At 37.1% G+C, this 24500-nt stretch overlaps 3 protein-coding genes across 4 annotated transcripts in view; 2 read left to right on the top strand and 1 right to left on the bottom strand.

Moving 5' to 3' along the window:
• Nucleotides 1-1411: 1411 nt before the first annotated feature.
• alkbh1 (alkB homolog 1, histone H2A dioxygenase) lies at nucleotides 1412-10330 on the bottom strand. The gene is made up of 6 exons (XM_084393472.1): nucleotides 10167-10330; nucleotides 9589-9697; nucleotides 8769-8931; nucleotides 8285-8375; nucleotides 4757-4950; nucleotides 1412-2714 (listed from the first exon to the last, which is right to left on the bottom strand). Exons 1-6 carry the CDS (start codon nucleotides 10305-10307, stop codon nucleotides 2291-2293), a joined length of 1122 nt encoding a protein of 373 aa, XP_084249598.1. The 5' UTR covers nucleotides 10308-10330; the 3' UTR covers nucleotides 1412-2290.
• Nucleotides 10331-10465: 135 nt separating this feature from the next.
• Nucleotides 10466-11417, top strand: slirp (SRA stem-loop interacting RNA binding protein). The gene is made up of 4 exons (XM_084392444.1): nucleotides 10466-10594; nucleotides 10788-10846; nucleotides 10950-11057; nucleotides 11156-11417. The coding sequence occupies exons 1-4, from the start codon at nucleotides 10522-10524 to the stop codon at nucleotides 11222-11224; spliced, it is 309 nt and encodes a 102-aa protein (XP_084248570.1). The 5' UTR covers nucleotides 10466-10521; the 3' UTR covers nucleotides 11225-11417.
• Nucleotides 11418-13422: 2005 nt separating this feature from the next.
• Nucleotides 13423-24500, top strand: part of adck1 (aarF domain containing kinase 1) — a 119298-nt gene continuing 108220 nt past the window's right edge. Inside the window, exons 1-4 of one of the 2 annotated variants that reach the window (XM_084393195.1) lie at nucleotides 13423-13506; nucleotides 13799-13926; nucleotides 14147-14286; nucleotides 14928-15011. In XM_084393195.1, coding sequence (XP_084249321.1) covers nucleotides 14155-14286; nucleotides 14928-15011 — 216 coding nt within the window. In that variant the 5' untranslated portion in view covers nucleotides 13423-13506; nucleotides 13799-13926; nucleotides 14147-14154. The remainder of the gene's footprint in view (nucleotides 13507-13798; nucleotides 13927-14146; nucleotides 14287-14927; nucleotides 15012-24500) is intronic. The other variant, XM_084393196.1, reaches the window with a different exon arrangement.

The raw sequence follows: 24500 nt of genomic DNA, 5'->3' as shown, positions 1-24500 counted from the left end.
CTGTGGGTGTTTAATAGCATTTTACATAATGCTACGTTCAATGACCTTTTGACTTTTGTAGGAAACTTGAGAATTTCACTTTTTGGGCACTTATAGAACAGGCAGCTATAATTCTTTAGGGAGCAAGGGAATCATTCGGTTTCAGACAATTGAATTGAAATACATTCTCATTTCATGTGATTATACAGTAACTTGCGTGAACCCAAAAATAGGATAATCACCATCGCGAAATTGGTGGAACCGTCTCAGCGGAATGTCTTTGCGTATGTGACAATTGCTTTGGTTAATGGAGAGGTGTTTGTGTGGCTTTCTTAAAGGGCCGGCAGAAAAGGCCTTTTGCGAAAACCAATTACGTCTTCCTAGATGTTACCTCCCACGGTCATACAATAAGCAAAAACAGGAGGTAATTAATCCAACATTGTTCTCGCAAAACAGCTTCGCCGTCTCAGAAGGACAGCTGGATTAATAATAAAGGAATTCCGCTTATCGCTTTACAAAGCCCTGAAAAGTAGGCCCTACAAGCAGGGAATACAGCAGGAATTGTAAACACTACGTAGGCTACTTTTAGGGATTATTGAACAAACTGTAGGGTTTTTACTTACAAAGTGACCATGGTCCTTTAAGTCGATATAGCCCTAAACTATCTTCTCTTACCAGTTTCTGATCAAAAATACAATAAAAACAGCAATGTTGCGAAATATTATTACAAATAACCGTTTTATATTTTAATATATTTTCCTGTGATGGCAAAGCTGAATTTTCATCGTCATTGCTCCAGTCTCCAGTGTCACATGATCCTTCAGAATTATGAATTATGAATCAGAATTATGGTGATTTGGTTAACAAGTGTTGAAATTAATTTTGAGAGTTGCTTAATTTTTTTATTTTTTTGGTGGAAACGTAATAGATTTTTCTGGATTGTTTGATTAACAGAATGTTCAAAAGAACTGCATTAACTGAAACAAATATTTTGTAACATTATAAATATCTTCAAGTTTGATCAATTTAGTGTGTCTTTACTGAATAAAAGTAAAAAAAAAAAAAAAAAAAAAAAAATTAGTGAAACTTTATGACTTTGTTACAAAAAAACAATATACTTGGAAGAATCATATCAAAATGAAAGAAATAATTTCAGTAGCCTACCATGATATTAGTAAAGTACCATATCGTTATATTATGATATGTCCACTCCATACCCAGTAATATTTCGATATGGACCATGGCATGCTTTTTTTTGGACTGTGATGATACCATGGTATTCTTTGAAGTACCATGTAAATACTATGGTACATCAATATGGTAAACATTCAGTATGGTAGCCAATATACCACAATACCATGGTCTAATAATGTTTTGCATTTATACTGTGGTAAAATCACATTTATTTGGATAAGTAGCATGGTAATACCATACTATTCTTACCATTCTGAAGTTTCATCCTTGAGGTACCTTGGCATACCAAATATACTATAAGTACACAAATATTGTGATCATTCAGTAGGCTACCATATAGCCTAAAATACCATGGCATTACCATGTTTTTCAGGCATATAACCCACCATAGCCTCTGGATGTGGCAAACCAGGTGACATCTCACATCAACTCTAAAACTACAATGACAACAAAAGACAGACCGATAAACACTGCCGAACATTTATGTTTTTACAGCATGTAAAAGACCAGAAACATTAATCTAACAAATCTCACATGCAGACGTGAACTTTTGATAGTGTTTCACGAGAGGCAGAAGTGTTTTATCGCCATGGTAACACAGGCCCCCAGTGATTTCAGTCACAATGGCAGTGTCAACCTGGATCCCTCGGGGAACTTGTCATAGGCAATCTCACACTGGCTTTGACGTGTCGTGACACCGCTTGACCAGATTAAAAAGATTATACGCCGTCTCCCTGGTTTTCCTCTGAAGGTCAGGTCTGTTTAGTGTTACAGCCCTGGGTGAGCAAACATGGCAACCAGCCTTAAATCAACAGACCTGTGCCTGGCAAATTGTCACGACTCACAACAGACTGGACTGAATGTCACTGCTGTTCTACAGACTGAGCATTGTGTGTGAAGTTGGTCATGACAGGGTAAAATGAAGTTTACGCTTTAAGCCAGCCTGACTCGACGTGGCACATAAGCAGTTGCGTATTTCCAACACCTGCTCTGGAACGAAGAGTCATAATCTGGGAAAAGATCACAATAATGGATTTATTTGCAGTCATATGTACAATTTTTAATATCAGGTGCATTTTAAATAAATAAAACATTGATCCCATCCAAAGCAGACACGTTAAGTGTCACGCTCATAGCCTGATTTGCTTTTCCTCTTCTTATTTTTTGGAGTTTCTTCCTCTGATTTCTCACAGCTTGATAAGTGTGACGCCTGTGCACTCGGGAAGTCCTGACCGGAACCGAGTACTTGTCGGACGGTCACATTTACCCGAGACGTCTGCAGGTACCAGGAGCAAACCTCCCAATCCTCCTCTGACACGCTTTGGATGATGTCATCATCCTGCGCCTCTGCCTCTGGTCTCTGGCCCAGGCAGGGTGGCAGGACATTTCCAGCAGGAGCGGGGACAATGCAGGGTACTGCATGATAGAGTAGGCGACTGGGTCCTGACATCACCATTATGTCTCCGCTGTGCATGAACATGGCTGTGGGACGCTCTTCTCTCTTAGTCCCGCCCAACAGGAAAACGGAAGTCTGCCCAAAACTGACATCAAAGGACAAAAGTTTTTATGAATGCATTTCTTATGCTGTATGGATAAAATGCTACATGCACTTTCTTTTTTTAAAGTAATATTTGACACTGACATTGCTTACATGTGCACCAATAGCATGTTTACATGATATGAGCAAACCTCTTTAGTCTTATTTACAAGCAATTTTCATTAATATGATTATTTGCTAAGAATTGTGGTTATTTTTACATGATAGCACAAATCTTCATCTTCAATGCATAGCACAAATTATTAGCCCTGTTGGCAGAGGCTATTTACACTAACTCCGCCCACTGACGTCTGGTTGGGCTAGACAAGGAAGACGTTGAATTGTCAAAAGTAGCAATAGGTGTAGGGTTAAGGCACGTGGCAGAAAGTTTTGACGCAAATCGACCCAAGTTCGAATCCGTCTTTTGCCGAACTGGCTCTACTCTCTTTTCCCATCACATATCAGACCGAAAAGAAAATATTAAAAAAAGTGGAAATAAAGTGTCTAACGTGTGTTTAATAATAAAGTGTTAATCGGTTAGGGTTAGGGGTAGGCTTAGGGAGGGCTTTATTGTCCCAATAAGGCGGTATCCATTTAATAATTTTAATAAATATAATCATTTACACTGTAGATTAAATGATATGCAATAATAACATACAACAACACTGAGGTGCAAATAGTATCTTCCACTATTCATAAGTATAAATAGAATAACTACTTTTTACACTTATGTCAAAGAAAATACTGCTACAAAGTATAAATAGAATTTACCACTATTTTTATTAAAGGGATACTTCACCGATTAGCATTAAGCTTTGTATCAGTAGAAACCCGGTAGTATTTTCGAAGGACCGTGCTTCCCTCTCTGATGTTCCCCTGAGACGAGAGATTTCTGTACTGTGTGTCTGGAAAAAAACCTCAGATGACGCAAAAATTGTCATTTAGCTTCATTGGAGGCTTTTTTGTCCAGAGGCTAGAGACTACAGCCAATAGTAGGAGCTAGTTCCGCATGTTTTCAACCCGCCCATAGGGGGTGGGATCTCACGATAAAACAGCGTCTTTTCAGTTTCGAGTCAACTAGTAGCCTAGTTGTATCATTTCTTCCGATACTGCCCTCTGTAACCGGTACGCGTGGCTTGGGAGTGGCCTCGTAGGGCAGCGAAGAAAGTGCATTCTGGGAGTTGTTGTCTTTCATCCACATGAGCCCAAAACATTTTTTCTGGCTTTTCTTAGTCTAGAAGGCACCAACTTCTAAAATAATTTCACATTTCTACTACATAAATGACCCAATTTAAATACACATTCATCTTTCCAGCGGTGAAATCCCTTTAATGTAATTAGCATTCGCTAAGAAAATGCTGTTATTTTCACTTAGTGTAAATAGAATCTATTGCTTTTTAAACAGTGTAAATATAAATATAAACACACTATAAATACACTATAAATATTTGTACTTAGTGTAAAAAGAATCTATCGCTAAGAAAATATGCTATTTTCACTTAGTGTAAATAGAATCTAGTTGCTATTTGCAACGTCATACATGCACCACTCTATTCTGAAACGCCTGAGCAAAGTCTGTCTTCAAAGTGGTTCGGTATAGTTCCCTCCCAGGACTTACATAACTGCGTTCCCAAACAGCAGCATCTGCCTTCCGAAAGCAAGATAACACGTTTATTATGTTTCGTCTGCGTGCTCTGAGATGCAAGTAATTCATTATATACAAAAATGATTATATACAGTGGCTTCTCTTACTTTTCTAAGTGATATCTCTTGTTCTCAACGACTTACTGGATGAAAACGGTGCTTTATTTGCAAATGTTTTATGCGATAGGATAGGCTATTCCCATTTTGCGCATAATTTATTACATTTACAACTTTGGATGAAAACATAGCTACTGACAACATCTGTATCTCCAATCAAAATCGGAATGATCGTCTTTAATAGATGAACGCACATGAACAACACCATCATGTAATATTGACCATATTTTCTTGGAATGCTGAGGGCAGCATTAATCAGTATATGTAGTTAATAAAATTCCTCACCTGAAAGACAACAAAGGTCGGGTATGGTCGAGCTCTGATTCGTCGACATGGATTCCAAGCGACGAATCAGATCGATAGTAGTTGAGAATGCCTGCCTCCGCATTAAAACCAGGAAAGCCACAGGCTGCCGCCACTCTGTGAGAAAGTGAGTGAAGTTCCTTGGGGAAGGGAGTGTAGTGATCTGGGGAGTATGTCTGCGGAATAAAAGTATATCAGAATAGTAAGGCACCTTACATGCCTCATCATAGTATTACAGAGTAAAACTACCTCTCATTATAGGAGGTAATTCTTTATTTTTATTCAAAGCGACATCTCTTCTCTTCTCTGATGACGTGTTTACTGGTCTGAGGGCGGGATCACGATTATCAGACGATCCAATCAATTTCCGATGGACAAAATCAAGTCCCACCCTAATTTTCGTCTTGTTCTAAGGGCTTTTTCACTCATATACATGTCACTACAGGAAGAAAAGACTATCGCAACTTCTGTTTCATGCCGACTTTAACATAATGATTGACATAACTGATAAAAGAGCATTTGCAGCGTTCTTTCTGCTCTGTGGCTTTCACAGTGGGTCATTGTCAGCAGTTATACATGAAAGTGTAATCAATGGACAATCATATGAGCACAGCCTCTCCAAAGAGCTGAATTAGCGGCTTACACTTCTGATCCGAGCGGAGTGAATGCCTCAGCCTTCAGTTCTACTTAAAGGGGGTGGAAAGAGCCTCTGCTTAAAATTCACTGATTGCCGTCAGACGTTTGGCGGTGTCAAACTAACATCAGAGCTAATGAATCCGGTGTGCACCTCCTGACTGATTTAATAGGACAGAAGACTAAACACTTATCTAATTAGCATATAAACGAGACAGGCAGACATCAGGCCTGTACAATTAGAGATGAAATGTCCTGAAAGGAGCAAATAATGCTAATAAGATCCTTGGCGATGTTTTCTACCTTCCTCTCCCTCCAGGAAAAACAATGCCACACAAAGCTGAATTTTCATCATCATTACTCCAGTCTTCAGAGTCATATGATCCTTCAGAAATCATTCTCATATGCTGATTTGCCGCTCAAGAAACATTTTTGTTTTTTTTGTTTTTTTATCTATATTGAAAACAGTTGTGCTGCTTAATGTTTTTGTGAAAACTATACACTTTATAAATTTTTTTCTTTGATGCATAGAAAGTTTAAAAGAACAGCATTTATTAGAATTTTAGTAACGATGTAAAAGTCATTACTGTCACTTTTGATCAATTTATTGCATCCTATTGCTGCTGAATTAAAGTATTAATTTCTTTCACCAAAAATAAATAAATAATCATACTGACCTCAAACTTTTGAAGGGTAGAGTAAACAAATTAAATTAAACACGCGAGTCCTGTGGATATAAAGGAATAAGGACATTTCATTCTACCGAACTAACTTACCCGCAAGTGCTGAATTAATACTCACACAGGTCAGTTTATTAGACGAATGAAACTTGTGAGGCAACGCAGCGCTGTTTCACTTGGTCTACACTATCACACTGAACTGCATTTGAGTGTGTTGAAAGTTATAATGTTATTCTGTGTGTTAGTTTGTCTATATGAGACTTGCAGTAAGCTAGATCAACATTAGAATAACATACTGATCATATTCTAACATTTCATCATGTTGAGCTATATAACATTGATTAGTTTTATGTACATTTGCACGTCTCTGTCAAGTCGAAGTTTGTCACGGACGTGGAGCTCTCGGCATCTCGAAAACGCCACGCTGATATTGACCCTCGTTTTAATTCACCTTTTGTCCCAAAGTCTGCTTGCCATGGTCCATAATGTTTGAACGAAACAACAACAGCGTGAGCGTGCCGCTAGACGTAACACAGTTGTCCACGTCTGTCGCCATGGTTACTATGGCAGTACGAGCGGAAACCAGGGATATTATGTCATCGACAGGCGACAAGTGGGACAGGGCGACAGGGACGAGCCATTATTTAAAATTTGAATTTCTCTGAAATGAAAAATCTTTGGGAACTTTTGGGATATTTTAAGTACACAACTGCAGGAAATACATCACACTGTGCAAGTGATTTTTGGATATTTTGTTACAAAAACCTTACATATTGTAGCTTTAACTTGTCTCAAACCTGGTTTAGTTAAATGGTCAGAGTCATCTGTAGGACATATCAAAATAATTATATTAGCTGCATTCTTGTTTTCTGCAGTGTTTTAGCGACAGTATCTATTTTGCTGCTCACCATGTTTCTGCTACTGTTATTAAAATAACCGCAACGTCTACAGCTCTTAAAGGGATAGTTTACCCAAAAATGAAAATTAGCCCATGATTTACTCACCCTCAAGTCATCCTAGGTGTATATGACATTCTACTTTCAGACGAATACAGTCGGAGTTATATATAAAAAAAAAAATGTCCTGGCTCTTCCAATCTTTAAAATGGCAGCGAATAGCTGTTTCTGTTCAGTTTTTGAAGTCCGTAAAAGTGCATCTATCCATCATAAAAGTGCTCCACACGGCGCCAGGGGGTTTATAAAGGACTTCTGAAGCGAAGCGATGCGTTTGTATAAGAAAAATATCCATATTTAAAACTTTATAAAGTAAAATAACTAGCTTCCGGCCAAACGAACATACGGATTCCACTTATGCCTAAAGCACAACTTATGACGTCAGAAGTAGCGTAGTGCGTCATGGCATAGCGTAAATATCAGCAGTACGTCGCATTACTTGCACAAGTTGCGCTTTTAGTGAAATCTGTATGTTCGTTTGGCTGGAAGTTTTAAAAATGGATATTTTTCTTACACGAACGCATCGCTTCGCTTCAGAAGGCCTTTATTAACCCCTGGAGACACGTGGAGCACTTTTATGATGGATAGATGCACTTTTATGGAATATGGACTTCAAAACAAAAACGGCCATTCACTGCCATTATAAAGCTTGGAAGAGCCATGACATTTTTTAATATAACTCCGATTGATTTGTCTGAAAGAAGAATGTCATATACACCTAGGATGACTTGAGGGTGAGTAAATTATGGGCTAATTTTCATTTTTGGGTGAACTATCAATCCCTTTAATGTGGCGTTATACGTTTTTAGCGAGGGAGAGAGAGAAGCAACGCTCACAGAGCGGAAAGGGCTTGAATTAAGCACTTTTGGCTCTAGATTAAAATATTATAGATATAGCTCCGAAAGATCATTACCATAAACATAGAGTTCTTGTGGTGTGAACTGCTCCGTTGTTTTCACGCGTTGCTCACTTTAATCTGTAGAAACGGTAAAATGGCGCAATTATGTCCCACAGTCCGCCATTTGAAATACACTGGTATAGAGTAGACAGGAAGCAGAAGAGAATGGGGCGGGATCGGGAAGGGACCACAATTCAGGACTCGAACTCGGGTCACCTGAAGCGCGACTGCAATAAATGTTGGAGCGCTGTCCACAAGGGTATTGGCTCCAGCATTATAATAACATTTTGTGTTAGACACACTGCTAAAGCACACATAAAGTACATTGGAGAGTGACCCGTAGTACCTTGGAGTTCCAATCATAGTGGTAACCCAGAGTCACCCAGCGCAGTTTTTCTAGCAGAGTTTTGGCCTCTCTTTTCCCACAGCCTTTCCTCCTGCAATAATACACAGACCCGTTTAGATAAGGAAGAGCGTGAGATAGATTAGGTGTGGTGCAGTAGCACAAACCATTCACACAAATATTGTGTGATAAAGGGGGCCTAACAAACTGCAATACCTCAAATCTACCATCTAGGTCACAGTTAAATTACCAGAACAGACCTAGCCACAAGGAAAGCATCTATGAGGATGCTATATACTCAGTATCCGAAGGTGGAGTTAGCCAAGACAGCTATATTGTATCTATACTCAAATAATTGCCACGGATCCTTCAAAATATACAAATATAGCATTTGTTTTATTCCAAAAATATCTAAATGCACTAAAATAATATACTATAAAATAAGATTCTACTAAGCTGCCAATGCATGTCATGATCTTTGACTTACCGAATAACATCTATGCTTCTTTCCCAGATGTTTTCAGTCTCCACAGATGACATATGCATATCCAGGTTACACACGTTGGGCTTCTGTGGATAGATCTTCAGACACTGCTTTACCCAGTACTGCTGAGAACCCGGCAGGAATGGGTTGGATATGAAGATAAACCCTACGTTCCAACAGTGACGATATAGTTAATTTAATCTCCTTAAAAGTAAACAGGAAGACATAGACGTTTTCCATAACAGCATGCTAAAGAGCAAGATTTAAAGTCCCCCAGTAATCAATTATTGTATCCCTTAAAACTCATCTTTGATCATCAAAATTACATATTTAAAAGTTTTTACCCATGAAAAAAAATGTCTTCATGCTTTAAAATAGGTTTAATGTAACTCTACACCCTTGCCTCATTTAGTGTACACAGTTCTATGAATATGCAAATTATCCCCGCCTCCAATCATTCGCACCAGCTCAGAGATCCATTCATTGACCATCACAGGTTGACGCGATTGGTTACAAGGTAGTTTGTGACGTCAGAAACACCAGCGATTTTGAACCGTGTTTTTGAGACTGTCTTTGGTTCACTTTGGTTATTAATAGGCTACCATATTCAAAGTGGCCTATTTGAATATATGGCGTCAAAGTGGCGATAATAATAAATTAATGGGATTATGCAATGCAGGAGATTTTGACAATCGTGTCTTACATAAAATTAATTTAATGATAGGCTTCTGTCACTATATCAAACCCATAAAATCCTTTAGATTCTGGAGAACATACAGTATGTTTATTATTTAAAACTGCCACCAACCTATCTAAACCATACCTGGATATCCATGCAAACCAAAAGCTTTCCAGTCTGTTACCGGCCGAAGACCAGCTTTAGAAACATCTTCCTCACTTATAGGAGTGGAGTTAAGTTCACAGTTAAAAACCTAGAAATAAAGTACAAAACTGAATAAAGTACAAAGGCATAGCAAATTACTATGACAAAAAAGTTGTGCATGTTCTGTAAGCATGTAGTATTACACTTGTTAATAATAGTAGTTGCAGTTTAATAAACATAGTTCATAGCCAAATTATTTTTTAAATAAACCATAAATCAAACAAATGTTCGTATAACGGGTTAATAGTAATACTAATAATATTAATATGCACGGTTTAGGAAAGTTGTTTTATCATAAACACAAATACGGCAATGTTCCTCAAGTCTGAATGACACATCTTGTCATTGTCATTACAAGGTTCGGTTTAATAAACATTTTTTAATAGTCAGATTAGTTAATAAATATATAAATAAAAACTGATTTAGAATAATAATAATATTAATAAACTGTTTAGGAAAGACTCATAGCGTCATAATGTTAATGAAAACGCACTATTTCTCAAGTCTGAATGGCTCACCTTGTCATTACAAGGTTTGGAGAAATTAATGACCTCACTGAAGTCTGGAGGAGGATTTCTCCTCTTGTAAAACTTGAACAGTTTTCTAAAAGCATCTTCTCCATGCTCCATTATGGAGGCTGCCATCTTTGTCGTCATCATGTGACCTTTCTATTTCTTACGCCAAAGATACAAAGCTTCGATTTGATTTGTATTTTTTTATTACACAATGTGAATAAAATAACAATCACTAACATAAAAGGTATCGGAAAGCGATATCTTACGTTTCAAAATTGTATAGTTTAAAGTAATAAATATTTTTTCTTCTGGTCACGTGGTCAGGGTCACCGTAAGCTCCATTCGGCAAGGACGAAACATGGCAGCGACAGCAACTGGGAAGAAGGTTTTTGAAGTATTTGTGTCAAAAGTGCCATGGACCATCGCAACGAGTGAGTAAAGGATGCCATATGATCAATGATTTTACATCAAATTGGTAAATAATGCGCGTATGAATGCATAAAATGAGCTTGTCATCCACAACGCATCATAAGTATCTCTAATAGTAGTAGGCTATACAGTGATGCTTTATATGTGTAGCAGATACTTGTCTAATGTATGTTATTGTTCTGTGTTCTGTTTCAGAGGAGATTAGAGAATACTTTGCGCAGTTTGGCCAAGTGAAGAAGTGTCTCTTGCCATTTGTAAGAATACAAATAAAATGTAGTGTTTCATATTTTTCTTTAATATTTTTGTTTAATATGCCCGTCATGCTGAGATGAGTTTTTTTTTTTTATTGTTTTGCAGGATAAGGAGACAGGTTTTCATCGGGGGTTTTGCTGGATAGGGTTCACTTCAGAGGAAGGGCTGCAGAATGCATTACAAAAGGATCCTCATTTCATCGAAGGTGCAAAGGTGAGCGTCTAGTTGGGACTGGCCCTAGATGTCTCTGGTAAATGTTGTAGTTTGAACATCTGCATCAAAATGTAATTTTCTATTTTCTTTTATTGTAGCTCCTGGTGCAAAAAAACAGAAAGCCATTTTCTGGAAAAAAATCAAACAAAGAAGCAGAGGACGTCTGAAGAGAAGTTGTTGTGTCTTCAGTAACAGAAAACTCTTATTTATTGTGGATGTACTTGGCATACTTGTTTTCATGAAGCCAAACTTTAATGAGTTTTGATTATTGTTGTATTGACTGCTTGTCTAGTGTGTTTTTTTTTTTTTCAATGAAATTTAAAGAAATGTGAGTCAAATAAATTGGGATATTTTGAATTATTTTGTTGTGTTGGCTACAAATTATTATTATTATCATTATTTTCTTTGTCAGTGTACTATTTAGTATTATTTTATCCATTATAATTCTGAATAGATTTGAGCATTTTGCCTTTTACAAAAAATCAAAATCAAATTCTCCAAAATTAGTTTTAGATATATTAGTACTATCAAATCAATTAATCGTATCTTGCATAAATATTTGTGTTTAGGTCAGTAAGATTTTTAATATTTTTAATAAGAAGTATCTTCTGCTCACCAAGGCTGCATTTATTTCATTAAAAATACAAACAGTAATATTAAATAAAAAACAGTAATATTGTGAAATATTATTCCAATTTAAAACAGCTGTTTTCCATGTGAATATACAGTAAAGTGTAATTTATTCCTGTGATCAAAGCTGAATTTTCAGCATCATTACTCCAGTCTTCAGTGTCACATGATCCTTCAGAAATCATTCTAATATGCTGATTTGATGCTCAAGAAACATTTATGATTATTATCAATGTTGAAAACAGTTTTATTTCATGATGCTATGATGAATAGAAAGTTCAAAAGAACAGCATTTATCTGAATTCTGAAGCTTTTGTAACATTAAACATTACTGTTCAAAAGTTTGGGGTCAGTAAGAATTTTTATTTTATTTTTGGGGGAAAGAAATAAAATAAATCAATACTTTTATTCATCAAGGATGAGTTAAACTGATCAAAAGTTACAGTAAAGACATTTATAATGTTAGAACATTCTATTTTAAATAAATGCTGTTCTTTTGAACTTTCTATTCATCAAAGAATTTTGAAAAAAAATTGTACACAACTGTTTTCAACATTGATAATAATAATGAATGTATCTTGAGCATCAAATCATCATTTCTGAAGGATCATGTGACACTGAAGACTGGAGTAATACAATTCAGCTTTGATCACATGAATAAATTACAGTTTAAAATATATAAAAATAGAAAAGTCATTTTAAATTGTCATAATATTTCACAATATTAGTTTTTTTTTTATCAAATAAATGCAGCCTTGGTGAGCAGAAGATACTTCTTTTAAAAACATTACAAAATCTTACTGACCCCAAACTTTTGAACGGTAGTGTATATACTGTATTTATATTATGTATGTGTGTGCATATACTTATATATGTATTAGTGCTGTCAAATCGATCACATCTAACATTAACATTTTTGTTTATATAATGTACCTGTGTATGTTATTTATATATATATATATATGTGTGTGTGTGTGTGTGTGTGTTTCATTTTAGTATGTATATAACTTAAAAATATATTGTAATTAGAGATGCTTGAGCAAAACTGACTTAATTCCTTATTACTTTTACATGTAGCAGTTGAGTAATAACTTGAGAGTTTTATGTATAACTTGAGGTATGCAGATGCATGAAACATTTCATCAGTGTGGATAATTTATTTAGAGGTTAATCAAGGCTGCATCTAAGATGACTCTGCCAATGTTCCGGTCACATTATCTGTCCGAGCTCATGTCATGTTAAATCTGGTCACGCTCCATCACTACCTTGTCCTCTTCACCTCAAAGAAAAAGAGGATAATGTGTTAATGGAATACATTTTAAAATAGATCTTTTGACTGAGGTTCTCTCTGTAAAAAGAATGTGGTTGGAATGATTTTTATTGCTGTGGACATCTGCTCAATCATATCGCTTAATAGAAAAAAATGGGTTATGGTTATTACATTTTGTACTTGCATCTACTTACAAACCATAATTTAATGTTATGGCACTTATCTGAAAATGTTAAAATTAAGGTTCAACCATGATAATGTATTAGTGTAGAACTGTTGAAATCAGAACTGTTTTGGCTTCTCAGATTTTCCGGAGACATGCATTAAAATGGATCAATAGCTTATAATATTTAATATCTAATTGAACGTTTATTTAATTGTCAAATGGTAAAGATGGGGTTATTTTTTCGTTTCGATTCACCAATGACTGCTTATATTTTTAGACTACAATGACCATAATGCTTTGCGCCACGCACGTCAACGGAGACGCCAGAGTTGAAAGGTCAGAGAGCGACACCGGTTAGTGGATGACAGCGTGAGTCAATGAAGGTAAATCAATCTGCTGTATTATGATTCTCTAAAAAAGACATAATCACAGTTATTAACTCTGACACCATGCGATAAAACGGTGTCGGTTATTTAGTTATATTCTCTCCATGTGTTACGCAAGGGCTTGCATAACAAGCAATATTTGTGATCAGCTGACCTCTTCTTTCAATACATCGACTGATATTATGAATGAAAGAGGTTTACTTGTGTTTCGATACGCTTTGCTTAAACTGTGCTGCTGTGGTGTTTCGTTTAACTCATTTATAAATTTGATAACGCAATTTGGTTTCAGTTGTGTAAACCAGGGCTGCATTTCCCAAAAAAGCATCATGATGAGCCCAAGTTGATCTTGAAGAAACCAATGACGTCACAACTTAACTGCCACGCCTCCAAAGTTTATCGGAAGCAAATTTCATCAAAGTAAATAATCAAAAAATGTTTATTAGTATGTGTTATTTCTATAATTATACTAGTATCTCATTAATGATATGTTTGTTATTTACAAACTCTGTTTGGGAAGACACACATATGAGACAGTATGAGAAATTAAATATCAGTTATTCAGTTGTTCTAATCAGAATCTAATACTGATTTGTGTGAGATTAATGGTGATGGATAATGTTTCTCTGTCTTTTTGCAGTTCCTCACATGGCTGTTCGGCTACTGAAGGTATCGTCTGTTGCCACTGCAGTGATCGCATCATCAGGATTTTACCTGTACAGCAAAAATGTGGACTTCAATGATCTCAGCATTGTCAGATTTGGGAGGGCAGCTGCAACGGTAAACATGAATACATATTTTTCACACTTTTAATTCATTAAACTTTTAACAATTCGGAATACTTCAAACTTAAGGATTGTCTCTTTTCAAAGAAGACGTCAATGTTAAAGCCGCTTCAAAAATGAAAGTATTAAAAAAGTGATAAAGTTTGTTTACTGTAAGTCAAATGTATTCACAAAAAAAAAAAGAGTATTTTACAAAATAATTGCTTGAAAATCAAAGTCATACGTTTAACCATATTGTGTTCCAATTTGATATAAAAAAAAATTGAGCCTGTTAATAGGTTTTAAAGTACCGTTTCCATGATAACGCAATGTTCAATTTCGAAATGGTTTCACATGATGAATGTGATACCTAATTTATGGTGATTACTAAAATATGTGATGGGGAAAAAGCATGCCAAGCTACCGTGAAACTGCTGATATGCATCTAAATGCCTGGTGTAAACTGGGCCTGACAGTTAACAGGCTAAATATTACTCTCATGTTAAATATTTATTTTATATTAAATACATTTAGTTTTTGCGTTTGAGTCACAGTAAGTGAATTACTAAAAATAGTGTATTTTTAATGAATTTTTCTGTCTAGTGTGCAGTTTTTATTCACAGTTTTCTTCTTTGTCTCTGGAATGAATGTTTTCAGACAGCTGTCATCAGTTATGACTACCTCACCACTCTCAGAGATGTACAGTATGGGACAGAGGAGTACTGGGCTGTCAAATCAAAGGTAAAACTCTTTGTCTTGCTGGTGACGGGTTATATCCAGGAATATCTGCTGTGTGGACATTTTATTTGATTTCTTTTGGGCTTAATTTGATAGGAAAGTGTAGACTGGAAAGTCTGGGTCCCCTTGAGTATGTCCAGGTCTGGCGAATATTCTTGAATATCCTAATTTTAAGAAAGGAATGATGTGGTCCTGTTGTAAATAAATTTTCCTAGATATGAATGGGCATCTCATGTTGTGCTTTTGCCTTTGAAAGTGCACTAAATATGTGCTAATTCTATGACCTGCATAATTTACTATAACTACAAAGAGATCCTGATAATAAGCCCTGAACAATCTTAACCTACTGTACACTGTTTCAGGAGCCACTGTGTTGTATGGGTATATAGTGCAATATTTTTTTTGTCTCTGGCTCCATGATTTTTAGCGATTTTTACTCTTTTATGCCGTGTTTCTGTGTTCATGTAATCTCAAATTACATGTAGTATAATAAGCAATCATATTTTATTAAATGTCATCCAAACAACACATTACTCAAACCAGTATGACAGCATTGAAGTCAATAACCAACATCCAATCTCATTGTTGATGCATTGATCAAACTTTCAAACACTGAAATTAAAAACACCCTAAACAATCTAGCTCGCTGTTCGTAGGATCATAGCTGCAAATGCCAGGCAATAATTCTTGTGCCATTTCCACCCCTGTGTATAAAGGCCATTTGAACAGCTCCGTCAGGGACAGTTAAACAGCTGGTGCAGGGAAAGGTTGCAGTCTCTCACCTGTGTGTGTGTGAGTCTGAGCGCTGATGGCAGTCGCTAGAGGGAAGCGCTGAACCCTGAAGAGCAGGGTCCGAGCCAGATGCACTCTCTGCCAGGCCCTGGTACGGAGGATAGGGTGCCGTTTTCCTTCCCCCTCGGGGCCCGCAGTCAAGCCTGGCTACACGCGCTGATTAGAATTAATGCAGGCCCCTGATTTAATATAGAGGAGAGATTTGGCTTCTAATTATTCTCTCACTAGGTGATTCAGCTCTCTGGTCGTAGGTTGTTTCGGATCATTCTTGTTTAGATTTTTCTCGTTTAATGTTTTACTGCATTGTGGACAGTTGTACAAACTAACAGGTTTAAATAGTGTACACCTAAAAATAATTGTTTTGTGGGCGTTTGATCTTCTGTGATACTCTTCTGATGTTGTTCTGCACATTTACCATAGTAATACCACAGTATTTTGGACATGCGCCATTGTATCTTTTGCAGTAATATGCAAATGCCATAGTAAGTGACTTTTGAGTATGCAATTTACTAGTCTTGGCCTCAGATGTCATGCCCACAGACCGTTGATATATAAAACAAACAAAATTGGAAACACTCTGGTGTTTCGAAGTCGTCATCTGATTGGTTGTATTCTGCAGTATTTCCAGGAGACGTGCATGTCTTTAACGGCCCGCCTGGAGACAAAGACGCTGCTTCGCCAAACCCCCTCATGGAAGAAAGCCATTGAGTTTACAACTGTGACAATGAGCGCTTATCAGGATCAACTAAATGCTGGATATGTGAAGGTCACGGCATAGACTCTTTAAAAGAGAGTCTTCCAAGAGTTTTACATGCCGGTGTGATATTGTAGGGACATCGACTTTACATTTTCATGCCCCTAAACATGATGCTGAACAAAACAAACTGTGATTGGTTACTTTACCTATCAATCAGATGGTCTCTGGGCGGTCCTTGAATAAAAGTTATTAATTGATTAATTGAAACAAACTGATTTGAATTTATTCAAACATTTTTTTTGTGGCTTTTTTCAGTGTTCATTTTTATATACAGTGGGTACGGAAAGTATTCAGACCCCCTTACATTTTTCATTCTTTGTTATATTGCAGCCATTTGCTAAAATCATTTAAGTTAATTTTTTCCCTCATTATTGTACACACAGCACCCCATATTGACAGAAAAACACAGAATTGTTGACATTTTTGCACATTTAGTAAAAAAGCAAAACTGAAATATCACATTGTCCTAAGTATTCAGACCCTTTGCTCAGTATTTAGTAGAAGCACCCTTTTGATCTAATACAGCCATGAGTCTTTTTGGGAAAGGTGCAACAAGTTTTTCACACCTGGATTTGGGTATCCTCTGCCATTCCTCCTTGCAGATCCTCTCCAGTTATGTCAGGTTGGATGGTAAACGTTGGTGGACAGCCATTTTCAGGTCTCTCCAGAGATGCTCAATTGGGTTTAAGTCAGGGCTCTGGCTGGGCCATTCAAGAACAGTCACGGAGTTGTTGTGAAGCCACTCCTTCGTTATTTTAGCTGTGTGCTTAGGGTCATTGTCTTGTTGGAAGGTGAACCTTCGGCCCAGTCTGAGGTCCAGAGCACTCTGGAGAAGGTTTTCATCCAGGATATCCCTGTACTTGGCCGCATTCATCTTTCCCTCGATTGCAACCAGTCGTCCTGTCCCTGCAGCTGAAAAACACCCCCACAGCATGATGCTGCCACCACCATGCTTCACTGTTGAGACTGTATTGGACAGGTGATGAGCAGTGCCTGGTTTTCTCCACACATACCGCTTAGAATTAAGGCCAAAAAGTTATATCTTGGTCTCATCAGACCAGAGAATCTTATTTATCACCATCTTGGAGTCCTTCAGGTGTGCTTTCATGTGTCTTGCACTGAGGAGAGGCTTCCGTCGGGCCACTCTGCCATAAAGCCCCGACTGGTGGATGGCTGCAGTGATGGTTGACTTACTACAACTTTCTCCCATCTCCCGACTGCATCTCTGGAGCTCAGCCACAGTGATCTTTGGGTTCTTCTTTACCTCTCTCACCAAGGCTCTTCTCCCCCGTTAGCTCAGTTTGGCCGGACGGCCAGCTCTAGGAAGGGTTCTGGTCGTCCCAAACGTCTTCCATTTAAGGATTATGGAGGCCACTGTGCTCTTAGGAACCTTAAGTGCAGCAGAAATGTTTTTGTAACCTTGGCCAGATCTGTGCCTTGCCACAATTCTGTCTCTGAGCTCTTCAGGCAGTTCCTTTGACCTCATGATTCTCATTTGCTCTGACATGCACTGTGAGCTGTAAGGTCTTATATAGACAGGTGTGTGGCTTTCCTAATCAAGTCCAATCAGTATAATCAAACACAGCTGGACTCAAATGAAGGTGTAGAACCATCTCAAGGATGATCAGAAGAAATGGACAGCACCTGAGTTAAATATATGAGTGTCACAGCAAAGGGTCTGAATACTTAGGACCATGTGATATTTCAGTTTTTCTTTTTTAATAAATGTGCAAAAATGTCAACAATTATGTTTTTTTTTCTGTCAATATGGGGTGCTGTGTGTACAATAATGAGGAAAAAAAATGAACTTAAATGATTTTAGCAAATGGCTGCAATATAACAAAGAGTGAAAAATTGAAGGGGGTCTGAATACTTTCCGTACCCACTGTCTATGACAAAATGCACCAGACCGTACATACTAGCTACATTTTAATACATGACCTCAAAATTATATTACGTGCAATTGAATTATCTGTGTCTCACTGTTTAGCTGATCAAGGTCCTGGCTAGTGCATTTTCATGATTCAAATTCTAGGGAACTTGAGATGAATGAAATGTGCTCCTATGGTATCACCGCATTTGCGCATTGTCATATTTCAGCTCTAAAATTTGTGAAGGGGGATGGTTTTTGGGGGAGCACTCACTAGATGATTTGCAGAAGGACAAGCATGTCTCATTGCTCTATGAGAACAGTGCAAGGGATAATGGGAGAGCTCCCAGGTGTCGCGGCTCTGTAATGGCCACAGCGTGTGTGACTCATGTAATGAGGGGCGTTCCACACAGTTAACCATGCCTCTGCTCTCTGCAGACCAGACCACCTGCTCTTTATGCCTACCAAGTGCTTTCCATCTCAGCAATTAAATCACTACTCACTTTTGTGTGACGTAATGATTATTACTAGACCGTTTTAGTTTTTGTGCTTTATAATAATCATTTCAGCATGAATGTGGCCTAGACTTCCATTCAAAAGTTTGGGGACAGTACTTTTTTCTTTATTCAGCAATAAATTGATCAGAGGTGACAAAATATTTTCTTTTAAAGAGATAGCCTAGTTCAACCAAAAATTTAAATTCTGCCTTCATTTACTCACTCACGTTGTTCCAAACCTGTATGAATTTCTTTCTTATGCTGAACACAAAAGATATTTTGAAGAATATGGGTAACCGAACAAATGATTGACTTCCGTATGGAGGGAAAAAATACTATGGAAGTCAAAAATGATGACAGAATTTTCATTTTTGGGGTGAACTATCCCTTTAACCAAAGAGTCTTGTATCACGGTTTTCTCAAAAATATTAAGCAGCACAACCATTTCAACCTTGATAATAATAATAAATGTTTCTTGAGCACAAAATCCGAATGATTTCTGAAGGATCATGTGACACTGAAGACGGGATAAATGGCTGCTAATGATTCAACTGATTTTAATATATATATTAAAATAGAAAACAGTTTTTTTCAATTTATATTTCACAATATTACTGTTTTTACTGTATTTCGATCAAATAAATGCAGCATTGGTGAACATTTAAAAAGACCCCAAATGTTTGAAGGGTTGTGTATTTAAGTGATATTTTTTATATATTTGTTACTTGCGAGTACTTGTTGAGAAAAAGTGAGTGGATTGTGAATGGTGGGGTTAAAATAAAAATAGTGGGGCTTTGTGACATCAGCTGGGAAGGAAAGTCATTTCAGAGGTTGAGGAGGTTGTTACATTTCAATCAAGTTTGTTTCCATGTTGTAGCTCATTAAACAGAGTAGACCTTTGAACTGATCAGTTGAACAGATCATTAAAGTACATTCAAATATGATCAATATTCTAAAACATTACATTTATTGTGACAGATGAGTAAAGCACTGAATAAATAAAGTGGTTTTAAAATTGAATGTTTTGTTTGCCCCCCCCCCCCCCCCCCCCCCCCATAAGCCTATTATAGCTGACAGTCCACAGCAATCAGTTTGCAGATGTTTTGACCATTGAGATACATCTTGCTGTCTTGCATCTTGCCAATTCTTGAATTCTTGACACGATTTGGCTTTAAATGCAGTCTGAAACCTATAGATCTGACGATCCTCTGCCGCTTCTGTCATATAATCTATGCTGTTGGATATTGCATGATACATTTGCATGCATTTTCCCTGGTTTCTCCAACTGTGCTGGCACATAATTTGCAGTCAAAGGTGACAAAATGGACTACTTAGAAAGTATTCCTGGGGAGTGAGAAATCACTGGGTCCACAGTTTGGTATTTCTTAAATAGATGCTTTTGGCCCTTTTAACCCACAGCTGATGTCTCCTGATAATGTGTTCTATGAATAGCAAGGAAAAACACTTTTTCCTGCAATGTCAGTGTGGCTCCAAAGAAAAGAGCCCAGCACTGAGAGCCAGATGAGAGAGAGATAACGTCTGTTATCTACCTCTGAAAAGACCACCTGAGAACATTGACACCCAAACTCAAGACTGCAGTGCCTTGCCTGATTATAACACCTTATATATAGAAACACACACACACACACACGCGTACGTACGTATATGTGGTTTGCGGGGACTAAAGACGTAATGGTTTTTATACTGTACAAACTGTATATTCTATTCTATTCTATTCTATTCTATCTAACCCTACCACTAAATCTGCCCATCACAGAAAACGTGGCAGTTTTTGAATAATAAAAAAAAACAACTTATTTTTTATTTTTTAATAAAGCCATTTGGTTTACAAGGACACAGGAAGTGTCCTCAAACCATGTTTAGGTTGTAATACACATGTCATTATATACATTTGCATAAGCCATATATACAAGAACACACACACACACACACACACACACACACACACACACACACACACACACACACACACACACACACACACACACACACTAATTAGTTGCAGATCCTATTTCCTTTCTTTTTGAAGTTGAGGAACCATTTAAAGATTGGGTACTTGTAAATGGTTCATTAAAACTTAATTTAAAACAAATTAAAATTGCATTTGTTTCAGTTGACAAATGTTTTTAATGATGGACATAAATTTAGTTAGTGAATATTATGCATAACTCCATGCTGACAAGAACTCAGAGGGATGCATTATTTCATAGTTTTCTAGATTTCAGAACAGACAACATTGTGTATGATTTCTTCATTTCTAAATATTTAAATGATGTAACATTTAATATTATTTATTGTGATTATTTACAGTGATTATTTTTATTTATTTAGGCTATTACTATTAGTAAGTGAAATAATTGGAGAAAAAAAAAGTATAAAAATAAGTTATCAAATTTAGTTTTTTTATTGTTAGACTATCAAAATTGTACTTTAAAACAACTACCAGTGGCAGTTATAGTACCTAAACCACAAAAATGAAGGTGAATCTGTAAACTAGAGCCACCCCCCCCCCCCCCCCCCCCCCTCCTCCTCCTAGTCTCTCCAAAACTATCATGTAGAAACTGCAGGATATCGCAGCGAGACAAGCTGCTCACTGGCCTGCTTTGATTACGGCACATGGACGCCCGCAGTTTTAGACGACAACACCGGTGGCATGCAGAGCTGTAGCGATGCTGAATAATGCATGCACTCAAAGTTGGAGGGCAGGTGTACCAGGCACTGCTGCTGTCAGGTGGGCATCGGAGCACAAACGGATGTAATCTGTTTTCTCTGGCGCTGAGAGGCACTGCTGTAAAATGCACTTTTTCTACCCACAGCTCAGGAAATAGTCTTGCTCTATGATATCTTGCCCTGTGTGGGGTCTTCGTTGAGGAGAGGTTATGTGTCTTATCGTGGTTGACTGAATACCATCCGAACAATCTGAGGAGATGATGTGAATCATTGCGTGAATATCACAGAGATAAAGTGTCGAAAAGTGTCAGAATCAGCACTGAAAACGAGTGGTTCTCAACTGTTGGGTGGTTAAGCATTTTGGGGTAAAACTATGCTAAACGCATGGAATCATGGTATCAAAATATTTAGCCATTAACTTTTAATCTGTTTCTTTTTTATTTTAAGTTTGAATTGATTTTAGTTGACTTTTTTAAATATAAATTATGATATGAACAAGGCTTACAAAAAGAGTTTTGTAACCCCCCTTATATTTTAACCAGCATTAAAAATGCATTTTGGGTAGATTCACATGAGGTAAGTTTTAATTGAATTATTTCTGCACTGGCTTTTTGATTTTACTCCGTTTTTAAGGCAAGTGGTTAAATTAATTTCTCTTTATTTTAAACATTTATTTGAACTTAATGTTATTTAAGTTCAAATATGATGAGTATTTTGAGTATTTGAAAAAGACCTGTTTGTATTTGATGTTCAGTTATGTTGTACAATTAAAAGACTGCAGCTTAAACAGAAAGATACTTGGGTAATGCTTTATTTTTAAGGTGACGTTGTTACACGTTACTATATTTATAACAGTAATTTATGCATAATTACAAGTTACTAACCCTAACAAAAAAACTAACCGTAACATGTATAAGTACATGTAGTTAATTAAAGGAATAGTTCACCACAAAATTTATATTCAGTCATTATTTACTCATTTACTCATCCTCAAGTTGTTTCAAACTTGTATGAACTTCTATCTTCTGCTGAACACAAAAGAAGATATTTTGAAGAATGTCGGTAACTAGACAGTTGATGGACCCCATTGACATCTATAGTAGGAAAAAAATACTATGGATGTCAATGGGGCTCATTAACTGTTTGGTTACCGACATTCTTCAAAATATATTCTTTTGTGTTCAGCATAAGTAAAGAAATTCATACAGGTTCAAAACAACTTTAGGGTGAGTATAACTATAACTATCCCTTCAATATTACTCAGTACTTATTTGAGTTAGCACAATGAATGCATCACCTTAAAATAAAGTGTAACCGATACTTGTTACTGCACTGGCATTAGCAAACCTTTTGCTCATTGGATGACGTAGCTTTATAGTCTTACATGCAGCCATCCACAACCTAATAAGCTCTACTCTTCAGCACATGTGGTAACCATAAAAATGTCAACATAACGGAAGCTCTTTTAAATGTCAAACGTACTGAACATTAACAGGTATTTCCCTTCACTCAAAAACACATTAAATAACACAATCATTTCACATTTACTCTCCTGATCCAGCCATATGCAAAGAATGCTGGGAACTAAAAATCCTCCGCCCAGTTTCAGTTAATGCAACAAAAATCAATAATGTAATCCCAACACAAATGGATAAAGTAAACTTCAATTTTACATATTTAAATGGATTGAACACAGTTAAATTAAGTTGTATAGTTAAATGTATAGCAATTGTGTTGCTTTAGCAAATTTCAATTAAGTAATTTGAACAAGCAGTAAAAATACTTGCTGCCCAGAGAGTTTGACTGAGCAATGATATGAAGGCACTGTATATGTTTGTAGACCTGTACATTTCATGTTGTTGTTGGAATGTTGCTGCGTTTTTGCCTTTTTGGCTTGTACATCTTGTTTATGTATGTATAAGTGTGATTGTTTGCAGAGGTCTCAAAGTCCTTGACAGCCCTCACAGGCATTTGCACAGCAGATTAGACTTTAGCGAGGGCTTATTCCACATGACTTCCTCCAGAGAAGCCTAAACGTCCTCCTCATGACCCTCCTGCTGAAGCAGAGCGGTACCGGGGTCTGAGACTGATTACAGGGTTAGAACAGCTATAGTGCTCTTATTGTCATCATGTTATCTTTGCTGAAGACTTAGCAAGTTACTCACAAATACCAGGATGTTGGTGGTCTGCTTTGGGTTGGACTGTGAACTTTCTTTCCTTGAACATTCCAAAAAACAAAAAACAAAGCAGTGGCACCATTGATGTAGCGACGCTGTAGCCGAGACTTCCTGATTCTGGTGAGCAGCAAGAAAGAGGATTGACAGTAATCTGATTGTGGGAAAAATGGAATTTGGATTGAGTTTGGCTTGGCACATTCTTTTAAGGGAAAACACTGTTGATGTGAGAAAGCAGTCTTTTCCCACTTCCCTTCTTTTCACTTTCACTCTACAACCGTTCTCTTCCTCCTTGTCTAAATGATTAATCTGTTCCTCGCACAGGTTGTTGTTCCAAGTAAGTCAGCATCTTGGCTTGTAGCATTGGAGAGAAAATCAAGCCTGTAGGGTTTGTTGGCAGAGACCATAACAAAATCAGAAACAGCCACTCTAACAGAATGCAGCCGAGGTACTGTAATAATAATGTTTTTTTCTTCTCCTGAAGGAGAGAATTGTTGACTGAGTCCATAAATGTTATTCTTTGCACACTTGTTTGTTTAGACCCTCAACCTCATTGACGTGGCCACCTGTAACGCCGCGTTCTAGCCCACAAGTCTCTCTGCTTCTCCACGAGCCCGCACTGTGTTAATTGCGATGATGTAATAGATCACAGGCGTTTAGGAAAGCACCTATCATACGGGGGCTGATAATGAAAGGCTGGCCGTATCACTG

Source organism: Rutilus rutilus (genome assembly GCF_951802725.1).
Source record: "Rutilus rutilus genome assembly, chromosome: 21".
Classification (NCBI taxonomy): Eukaryota; Metazoa; Chordata; class Actinopteri; order Cypriniformes; family Leuciscidae; genus Rutilus; species Rutilus rutilus.
The sequence above is the reverse complement of the archived record's forward strand: the minus strand, read 5'-3'. Positions and strand labels throughout refer to the sequence as shown.

Coding starts and splice junctions, on each gene's coding strand:
- alkbh1 (XM_084393472.1), bottom strand. CDS start 10,307: ATGATGACGACAAAGATGGCAGCCTCCATAATGGAGCATGGAGAAGAT. Junction 9,698..10,166: donor CCAAACCTTGTAATGACAAG/GTGAGCCATTCA, acceptor CTTTATTTCTAG/GTTTTTAACTGTGAACTTAA. Junction 4,951..8,284: donor ACTATGATTGGAACTCCAAG/GTACTACGGGTC, acceptor TTTATTCCGCAG/ACATACTCCCCAGATCACTA.
- slirp (XM_084392444.1), top strand. CDS start 10,522: ATGGCAGCGACAGCAACTGGGAAGAAGGTTTTTGAAGTATTTGTGTCA. Junction 10,595..10,787: donor GCCATGGACCATCGCAACGA/GTGAGTAAAGGA, acceptor GTTCTGTTTCAG/AGGAGATTAGAGAATACTTT. Junction 11,058..11,155: donor ATTTCATCGAAGGTGCAAAG/GTGAGCGTCTAG, acceptor CTTTTATTGTAG/CTCCTGGTGCAAAAAAACAG.